Source organism: Panonychus citri, unplaced genomic scaffold (genome assembly GCF_014898815.1).
Source record: "Panonychus citri isolate SS breed McGregor unplaced genomic scaffold, ASM1489881v1 Contig00040, whole genome shotgun sequence".
Taxonomy (NCBI): domain Eukaryota; kingdom Metazoa; phylum Arthropoda; class Arachnida; order Trombidiformes; family Tetranychidae; genus Panonychus; species Panonychus citri.
This window is the reverse complement of record NW_026515445.1, coordinates 313,773-324,057: the sequence shown is the minus strand read 5'-3', so window position 1 is coordinate 324,057 and position 10,285 is coordinate 313,773. Positions and strand designations below refer to the sequence as shown.

At 32.3% G+C, this 10,285-nt stretch overlaps 1 protein-coding gene, 1 long non-coding RNA gene and 1 pseudogene across 2 annotated transcripts; 2 read left to right on the top strand and 1 right to left on the bottom strand.

The window, feature by feature from the left end:
* Nucleotides 1-808: 808 nt before the first annotated feature.
* Nucleotides 809-1,987, bottom strand: LOC128397797 (ATP-dependent Clp protease proteolytic subunit-like). The gene is made up of 2 exons (XM_053358549.1): nucleotides 1,419-1,987; nucleotides 809-1,326 (listed from the first exon to the last, which is right to left on the bottom strand). The coding sequence occupies exons 1-2, from the start codon at nucleotides 1,843-1,845 to the stop codon at nucleotides 956-958; spliced, it is 798 nt and encodes a 265-aa protein (XP_053214524.1). The 5' UTR covers nucleotides 1,846-1,987; the 3' UTR covers nucleotides 809-955.
* A 48-nt stretch (nucleotides 1,988-2,035) lies between these two features.
* Nucleotides 2,036-4,824, top strand: LOC128397799 (uncharacterized). Its single transcript, XR_008327008.1, has 2 exons — nucleotides 2,036-2,189; nucleotides 2,354-4,824. It is a non-coding gene; the product is annotated as an uncharacterized LOC128397799 (long non-coding RNA).
* Nucleotides 4,825-7,583: 2,759 nt separating this feature from the next.
* On the top strand, nucleotides 7,584-10,092 carry LOC128397724 (uncharacterized; annotated as a pseudogene).
* The last annotated feature ends 193 nt before the right edge of the window (nucleotides 10,093-10,285 follow it).

The following is a 10,285-nucleotide window of genomic DNA, read 5'->3' as shown; positions in this document are numbered from 1 at the left end:
ACCAGATAATTGTCATAATTAAAAGATAAATGAAATCATTGTTAATTATATTGTTGCCACAATAAGAGAAACAAAACAATCCATTGATAATTTTAATTTTTTTTTCTTCTTCTCGAAATTTAAGTTGGAAAACTTTTTTTTCGTTCTTTGCTTTTCCACCCAACGAATTTTGTTGGGACCATGATGGAGATTTTTTTAATTATAATTAACCATTAACGAAGTAAAATCAAATTAATTGATTCTTTTTTTCTGTCCATAACAATTGTAATCACTTTTCCCTTTGTATTAATTTGTTTTCTCCGATTATGATTAATTACATTGAATTGAGTTTTTCTTTTTTCGATAAAAATTGTTAAATACTAAACATGACACGAAAAACTTAACAGTTAACTTAATTGTAACTTGATTTTTTTCCGCCAATCGGTGTGGATCATGTTGTTGTTGCCTAATTAATATATAAGGAATATGTTGATAGAGAGACGATGATGATGATGATCGTGATCATGTTGGTGACTCTTTGTTGACTTGGTGATGGTGAGGAGCAAAATTATGAAGATGACGCTGAATAATTATCATCAATTTCCGGTAATTTGTGTGTTGCTATGATGATAAGATAACCGACAAGAATCAGGTCTTCAAACTTTCATGATCTTAATTAAATTTACTTTTCACTGATTTCCTGTTGCCTTGTGTGTCACATTTGATTAATATCATTATCATGATTATCTCCACTTTCATCATTTTCCATTCAGTTGTAACCTTTTACTTCAATTTGTTGTTTTATTGAAAATCTTTTTAAAGGTTTCCCTTTATTTTTACTTCTCTCCTTTTCCTTTCTTTTTCAGGTGATTTCCATTTAATTGAGGGAGAAAATTTCGATTGTCTTTGTGATCCATCAATTGATTGGCATGGTTATTGGTACTAATTGTTTGATTTTCTAATGTCTTTTGATTGTTTACTGTTGAGGTGATTCCGGTTGTTGTTGGGGTTGTTGGGGTTGATCTTGTTGTGGATTGTTGGATGTGCGAGGATGAGAAAGGACGGAATCGATTAGTCCAAATTCAATGGCTTCTTCAGGGGACATGAATTTATCCCTTTCGAGCATCTCCTGAATCTCTTCAATCGGTTTTCCTGTATGTCTTGAGTATAAACCATTAAGCATTTTCTTAATTTTATTCATTTCTTCAGCTAATATAATCATATCAGTTGTTTGGCCTCGAGCTGATCCATGAGGCTGGTGAACCATTATTCTTGAATGAGGAAGAGAATGTCTCATCCCAGGAGTTCCACTAGTTAAAAGTAAACTGGCCATCGAACAACATTGACCTAAAGTAATTACATCATAAGGATAGAATGAAAAATAAATATTAATTAGTATATAAACAATAAACATCAATGGGAAAGTTTATCTTACTTACCAACACACCAAGTTGCAATTGGAGGTAAAATGTATTGCATAGTATCATAAATGGCCATTCCAGCCGGAACTTCACCTCCTGGACTATTAATATACATATGGATTGGTTTTTTACTGCTCTCTGATTGTAAGAATAACAATTGAGCCACAGTTAATGAAGCTGTATCATCATTTATCGCTCCCATGAGACAAATGATCCTTTCCTTTAATAGTCTAGAATAAATGTCATAACTTCTCTCACCAGTTCCAGTTTGCTCAACAACAATCGGCACCAAATGTAAACCACGAACACTTTTAATCACAGTAGATGATTTAGTAGAAACAAGAAGATGATTTGATTGTATCGAATCAACTGAGCAATCAACCGATGAGCTAAATAAACTTCGATACGAATAATTCACCAAACGATTTAATCTCGATCGATACATAGTCTATTTAACAAAAAGAATACAATCAACCAAATAAAGAGACAAAACAAAAACAGAAAACAATAATTCAATTAGTGACAAAGTTAATTAAAAGATTCAATTGAAAGTTAATGAAAATTTTTTATTTTCAATCGTTAATCGGTCACGTGGTCAATCAGCTGTTCCAGTGAAGGTTAGTTTGTTTTCTAATCACAAGGTGGCAGCAAAGAAGAGAAAAATAATTGATTCGATTTTGGAAAATTTATTTTGACAATTAACTAATTACCTGTTTAAAAATAGTAACTTTTCAAATTAAATTGATACAATTGTGAATTTGTAAGACCTCCTGGATCATCAATTAAAAGGTAAGCCATCGATGAGTGTAAAGATTTTAGAGATAAAGTTTTTTTTTTATTGGAATAAAGCAAAAATGTTTTATCCCTTTAGAGATTTAATTTTGACACAAAAATTTTAATGCATTTTTATTATTTTATTAATTTATCCTTTTCCTTTAATTGTCCAAATTTAGGCTGGTCATTTTTAATGATTTAATTGCTGTTCTCTTCAAGTTGACTGATGGTTACCGATATTTTTGCTAAATATCAATGAAATTGGAACCACAAATAAGTAAACAACAAAGTGAAAGTATAAAAGGAAAACGTTTATAGATTTGAGTGGGAATTGTTTTTATCTGGGAAATCAAATTTTCCCAATCTAATTGATTGTCAAATCATTGGTGGATCAACAATATAAAAGTGTAACTCTTGGTGTAAATTGTCGTGGGTTTTATCTTGGACTCTCCATGACCATGGGATGGACCATTTTTGTTACCAGGTTATGGTCAATGATTTGCCGAGAAAAAAAAACAATAACAAAATCATTTCATTTTTTTGGGTCAAGACAACAATCTAATTTGATTTTAATCAATCGGATCAACGGTTGACTGTAACCAACGAATACAATATGGCTTCCGGTTACATCTTTCTGCTCTTTCTATACAAACTCTATATGGAAACTACGAGAAATTAATATTGAAAATCATTCCTGTTCTGATGTGATATTACCTGAGGTTTCAAATGTGGACAAATGATTCCTTTGGATTAACTCAAGGATGAATCAATTAACCGGTCATGCTAAAGCCCATGTTAATCAAACAAGACTCTCAATCATCAATATAACACCATCATTAATCTGATACAAACTAAAGACTGGTTTTTTTTATTAATGATGATGATAAGCTAACTCATAATGAAATTACTGATTCGAATTGGAAGATTCAAGAATCCAGAAACGAAGAAAATTATTCTGGACAATCAGACGACCTGTTAACTTTTCTCTCTCTCTTAAAGTGATTGATCTATCTAATTAAGAGTCAGTTTCAGTTTTATTTGCTAATTCTTGAAACTGTAACTATGTCTTACCTGTTGGAAAGTTACTCGAAATTAAGAAGAAGAGTGAAAAGTGATTAAAAATTATTCCAAGGCTTCCAAAGCCTGAATTAATTTATCACAATTGGGATCAACAACATCTCTCCAAATGTTACAATTAAATGGCATCCATACACTAAATACACATTCAAAGTACATTAATAATCTATCAACCATCAATCCAGCCGAAAAAAAGATGCTAGAAATTAATGGGAAAGATAATCGAAAACCAATCGAAAGTAATCAATCAATGGATCAGCTACTAATTACCAAGGGAATAATCAGTAAAACTTAATCGATTACTTGTTTTCGGGCTGATTGTTGCCGTGAATTGTTGATTAAACCATAAAGTTTACTAATTGGGGAATAGACGATTGACATTGAAAAGGAAATCCTGAAAATCGAGAGAGAGAGAGAGAGCCTGAACAAAATCACCAAGGCTAATTTTACATAATTGGTTAATCGATGATTAGAAATGGTTCTTTATTTGAATTGTCTTTATTTGGAATCGAAAAAACAACGGGTCGGATTACTTTAAATTTCTCTCTCTCTCTCTCGTTATCGAACTACAATAACAACTACCTGCGAATCATCAAGTGTTAGATCACCTTGATAAAGTGAAAGCGGAGAAGGCGAAGAAGAAAAAGAAAGAGAAAAAAGAAAGTGACGAAAAAAAAACTTGGAAAATCAAGAGAAAACTTGAATTAACGATAATCCTTGTTTATCAATTGGAAGTGTAATTGGAGCAGAATATTTATCCATCAACTTGTCACAGATTAAGAATTAATCTAAGGCATATCACGCGTTACCGTTGTTTGTTTGTTCGTTGATGGTACAGGTAATAAAAACGAACTCACCTTTTCCGGTCAAATTCTTTTCGTTTTTTCCATTTTCATTGGATTCGAATTTGTTTTTCTTCTTCTTCTTGATCTTCTTGATCATCTTTTATCTCTAATCTTAATTCACAACCTCTCAGAGCAACAATTAACTCTGATAATCTTTTAAACATTTCGATGATCATAACACACTCACAGCTTAAGGACAAACTCATCTTCATCAGTTGTGACCAATTAACGCGAGTAAAAAAGTCGAAGCGCAAACTATTCAATTGATGTTCGTAAAAGGTTCAAGCTTAATGTTATTTACCAGCCTCAGGGTAATAACTTTCCAAGGATTCACTGTAATCGATTGAAATTAAATCTTGGTGAACCATTTAGACGTTACCATGATTATTGTGCACAATTAACTAATTTTTTTTTTACTTAAATTGCTCTTGTTGACACGTTTTCCCTTAATTGAAAGTTGTATTCTCAATTATTATCATGTATTAACTTTGGTTTTACCACAGGTAACAAACTATTTCATTTTAATTGTTAATCAGTCAAGTATCATCATTAGTACTTTACTTTAATTAAGGCTAATCAATGATGATTAAGATGATATACAATCATTAACTATTTTAATCCTCTCATTTTAAAGTCACACTTTCAAGTGATTAACTTTTTTTTCTTGATTTGCTTCTTGATTTTCATTGATATTTCATGATCAATATTATTACAACTAATTAACTTGATTAACTTTGTTGTTATTATTTGTTGTTGTTTGTTGTTGATTAAAACAAAAGGTTAATAAGGAAAATTGAATCAAAATGAAATATTGATTATGAAACAATCAATTTAGGATTAATCTTGAAATTACCTTTGATCTCCCTGAGTAAATCAATTGATTGTTAACATAAGACAATTTTTTAATCAAATTGATTGATGATAATGAAAACTAATTAAAATTAAATCCTTTTCAAAGTGATTTTTATACAAAACCAACAATTTCAATGTGATCATTACCTGGATGTTAATCACTATTATTATCATTGATTAGCAATTAAAGACAATCTATAAAGGTTTCTAATTGTAAATGTTTTAAAATTGTTAAAAGTGCAAAGAAGTAAATTAATTGTAATCAATTTAAATCCAATTTTCAAGGTTTTCAATTGCAATAAATTGCGACCAAAGGGAAAGTCTTGTTAGTCTTGTTTTCTTTTTGATATTTTGGATTATTAACTAATCTCCATGAGTTGAGAAGATGATTAACTTTGATGATGATCGCAATTTAGTAATAATCATGAATCTATAAGATGATAATTAACTTGACGATAAATAAACTGTGCAACAACCTTGACCGATCTAATGATTAGCAAGGTAAATTTATTGATTTAAATTGTTAGGTCAAAGGAGGAAAACAAATTATACATTTAAGACAAAGGTAAAGTTAATCACAATCAAAGAAATTAACAAAGTTAAACGTTAATTGTGAAGTCAATCAACGTTAGTTAATGATTTCAGGGAATGGCAGGAATCAAGAAAAACCCAGAATTAACATTGAGCTTTTTGTTTAGATGATTTAATGATGATCAGTAACCTAATCATGATTAAGGAATTAAATTGAAAATTTAAATGATCACAATTGAAACAACATTTCATTGCTCATCACAATTAACAATTTACTTATATTGTTGACAACATATTTCAATGATTAGTTCATTGATTAACATTAATAATTTAATTTTCCATATCTCTGATTACATTTTTTTTATAGGTATTGAAACAAACAATCAATTGATTGTAACAATTGGGTAACATGATGAAACCTTTAATTGTTGTTGCTTCTGTTCAGCTTAATTGTAATTTAAGGTGTTAATTGTTTTGAATTTTGTTCTTGTCACTGGTTTACAATCAATGCTGGCAATTGAATACTCAAAAATTTAAATTACTAACCTAATTGTTTATCTTACAATTAGCTAATTGTCCTTGTCCATTTATGAGTTACAATTTAACAAACATCAAGTATTAAATTCAATGTCAAACAATGATTCAAATTGAATCAAGAGGGAAGACATTATTTTAAAAAACGATGATTAAGTAATTGTTGATTAATTACTTCTGCTAATTAAACGAGAAGATGATTTAAAGAAAATAAAATAAGGTGAAAACTTTGAAGATTAATTAAGTTAATTAACTTTGGTAAATCAGGAAGAGAAATTAAATTAATTTGATCAACAAGATCGAGAGAAAAAAAAACTTTTACTTTTCAAGTTTATCTTTAGATATGAAAATCATTGGGGAAGATTTAATTTTTTTACCATTAATCTAATTGCAATCAACCGAGAATTTAAATTAGCCGTAAGGTCTAAACTATAATCACACAATTTAAATCGTTAATTATCAACTTCTAATATCAGTAAACAATCAAATTAACTTCTCATAAAGTGAAGAAAAACTTTAAGATGAAAAAGACAAAGTTGATCAAGTAATCAAATCGTTGGTTTAACTTTTTAAATTGTTGCAAACAAACAATTTTTGTTCAACAATTTACAAAATTAAAAGTGAAAATTAATCAAATTAAAATTAATTAATGATCTTAAAAGGTCACTGGAAATCATTGATCACCATTATAATTAAAGCTCGAGAAAGAAAAAGAAATGGTTCCATCAATTGACTTACTTTCGAAGTTTTCAAATTAATTTAAAGCGAAAAGTTTAATTTAAATTAATTTACTTTCTCGAGATGACAATTAACGCGTAATAAAAATGTAATCATTGTAATCGTAATCATGTTAATCATGATTATCAAAATCTCGATGTCGGTGTTGAACGAATGAGTTATTTGTTTGTCGAGTTCGTCATCGAATCGACTCGTTCTAATACGTTGGCGTTTTCCGTCCAGGGTCAAGTTAAGTCTTCGTACTTCAGATTAACTGGATTGAAAAAGTGACCTTGTTTTCGATCATCAATTTGTTTTTAATTCTTAAAATCATCGCAATCATCTTGATCATCTTTCTCTCTCTGTCTTCTTCTTAATTTCTTTTCTATTAATATTTAATGTTTTTCCAATGCAAGGTTACATTATTTTCCAAATCAATTGATTCCTTGGATTCTTTTCATTGGTTTTGAAAGATTATCTTATTAACTCAGAAATCTTAGTAAGATCACTTTCTCCGTCTCCATCATCGTCATCATCATCATCATCTTGTTCATCTTCTTCTTCATTTTAATCATCTTTCTCATCATTATCATCGAATAGAATCAAATTTCTTATATCATCTCTCTGTCTTCTAATTACAAGGTTACGTTCAATAAGAAATCGGTAGTTTCTTTTTTCATTAGAACTCAAGATTATCGTTAGTGAGAGAGACCTCGTAAGATCACTTTCATCGTTATCTTCATCATCATCAATCATCCTACATATATTTATCTCTCTCTCTCTCTCTCTCTCTCTCTTCCATTTCCCTCCTTCTCTTTACCTCACCATCTTCACCATCATCTTCCTTTTATCTCCCTCACGAGGTCAGTCTTCCTTCTCACTCGAATTTGAAATTTTCGTTCATCGAGGTTTATAAAAAGACGACTGAATAAAAATCTTCCTTTTCATTTTATCTTCTCAGTTGGAATCATCAGTTTCCTCTAGTGACTTAGTTTCTCATCGTTTCATTAAGTTTCACCTTTTTGATTATAACCATGATTAAGGTAAGTTAATCTAAATTATTCTTGAGATTAAACTTTAAAGTCTACGATCAACTTTAAAACTTTTTTCTTCTAAACAAACTTTTCGTCAAGTGTCCAACCAATTCGAGAATTGGAAAAAATAAGTGCAAGGAATATAATTTTTTTCTTCGAATTCACGACCATTGTGATTAATTGTTATACTCAATCAATTAACCAATCTAATCGATTCACAATCAAACCAATCGCAAGTTGATTAGATTCATCTAGTTTCTTTTAATTAACCATTTAAATTGTTATGTTATCATATCGTTTACCTTGCTAATTTTAAGCTAATTGAAGTGATTAGTTTTTCTGATAAACTTTTTGTTCAGTTGATTGTTAACAAGATTTATTTTGGTTAAAGTGATTGATTAGATGACACTATTTTGGTTTTAATTGATTGATGATCAGGGTAATTAAATATAAATTCATATAAATACATATAGAGATCAAAATTTAACTTTTCATGATTTAAAATGTAATCAAATTTTATTTGTAGTCTAATCACATTTGCATGATGATATTTATCATGATGGTTTGGAACTTAATTATGATAGAAAGAGTTAATCGGTCTACAATCAGTTGATTAGTATGTTGACCTAATTGTTAATTATTTCTTTTTTTGGTCAATTTTTTTTCTATTCTCAGGTAGTAGTTTTATTGTCCGTCCTCTCGGTCGCTTTCGCCACCAAAGGAGGTAGTAACATTGTCCAGCAACGACAAACCGACTCAGAGGGTTCACTTGGACCTGAATCGTTACCTTTCCTCGCTCCTCCTCCAGCCCCAGCCCCAGAACCCGCTGGTGCTGGTCCAGATTTGGATGCTCTTTATGGTCCCCCTAAGCCTTATGCCTTTGGTTATGATGCTCCTGGTTCAGATGGACGATCATCTCGATCTGAAAGTTCAGATGGACGAAAGGTGACCGGATCATACACCATGGTTGGTGCTGATGGTATCAATCGAGTTGTACACTATGTTGCCGATGGCGATGGTTTCAGAGCTTCAATCATTACCAATGAACCAGGTACTGAGAGACAAAATCCTTCAGGAGTAATCATGGAAACCTCCCAGCCCAAAGCTGAGGAAATCGCTCGAGCTTTCGGACCCGTTGCCGAACCTGGACCAGATGCTCCTCGACAATACATTGGTGCTCCAATTCCCGCTTTACCTTCAGTAAACTCTTTCCAACGAACTCCAGCAGTTAGCCAAGGATCAGCTTCACCCGCTTTCGATGCTTTCAGTCAACAAAAGCAAGACGATGATCGATTTGAACAACAATCTCAACAATCAAGCCAACAATCACTTGGAACCGCTGCTCTTCCCGCTCCAGCTCCACTTCCACAAGCACCAAAATCTTTCTCCCAACAAATCATCCACTCAGTTCCCGCTCCAACTGTCCAACAACAAGTTGCCACCCAGTCTTCAAGCCAGTCCAAATCGCAGCTCCAATTTCCCAACAACAACAACAATTATTCAGCGACTACCAACCTGTTATTGTCCAAGAGATCCCAAGAGTTGCTCCCCTTCCCCGACCCACTTTGATTGTCCAACAACAACCCGCTTTCATCCCTCAACCTCTTCCAGCTCCTCAACCCATTCCAGTTGCTCGACCAGTCGTCATCGCTCCAGCCCCACTTCCAGTCCAAACTTTTAACTTCCAACCCGCTCAACCAATTGCATCAGGCTCACTTTCATCCGCCTCCGGAGTTAAAACCGCTTCAACTTCAGCTTCAGCCTCAAACTCCTTTGGCTCAATCAAGTCCGCTTCATCTCCTTCAGGAGCCACTAAAAGCCGATTAGTTGCTCCAAGTCGAGTTGCTGTTCGAGTCGTTTCCCCAGCTCCTTTACCCGCTCTCCCAGCTCTCCCAGCCCCCGTCCAACCTTTTTCGTCCAACCTCAACCCGCCCCAACCCAAAACTCATTCTCATCCGCCAACAATCAAGGAAAAACCAACCTCGCCTCCGCTTCAGCCCCAATCAAATCCGCTGCATCTTCAGGCAAATTCAATGGTCAACGAATCTTGAAACCTTTCTACATCACATCAACCCAAGCTCCAGTCAGATTTGAACAATCTCAACAATCAATTTTCAACAATCAACCCGAATCATCATCAGCTTCTCGAATCATCTCACAAGTAAAAGATGAACAAAAGAAAGACGCTGAATCACAAGAAGATCAATTTTTCAGAAGCTAATTCAGTTTCCGAACCAATTAAACCAACTTAAGAAAAAAAGACAAAAAAAAATTTTCTACAATCATGATGTTAATTGCCATATAAACCATCAACTCCTTTTTTGAAAACTTTTTTATAAAATCATTTTTACCAAAAGAAAAAAAAACTTTTGTTTCGAAAACTTTTTTTACTTATCCAAATTTCCCTCTTCTTTCATAAGCTACCGCCATCTATCAGCAGATTTAACAACTAATCTCAACTTCGGAGTTGATATGATGAACCGATATCATGGAATCAGATATTCGGTTATGTTGAGGCCTA

Coding starts and splice junctions, on each gene's coding strand:
- LOC128397797 (XM_053358549.1), bottom strand. CDS start 1,845: ATGTATCGATCGAGATTAAATCGTTTGGTGAATTATTCGTATCGAAGT. Junction 1,327..1,418: donor AATTGCAACTTGGTGTGTTG/GTAAGTAAGATA, acceptor TAATTACTTTAG/GTCAATGTTGTTCGATGGCC.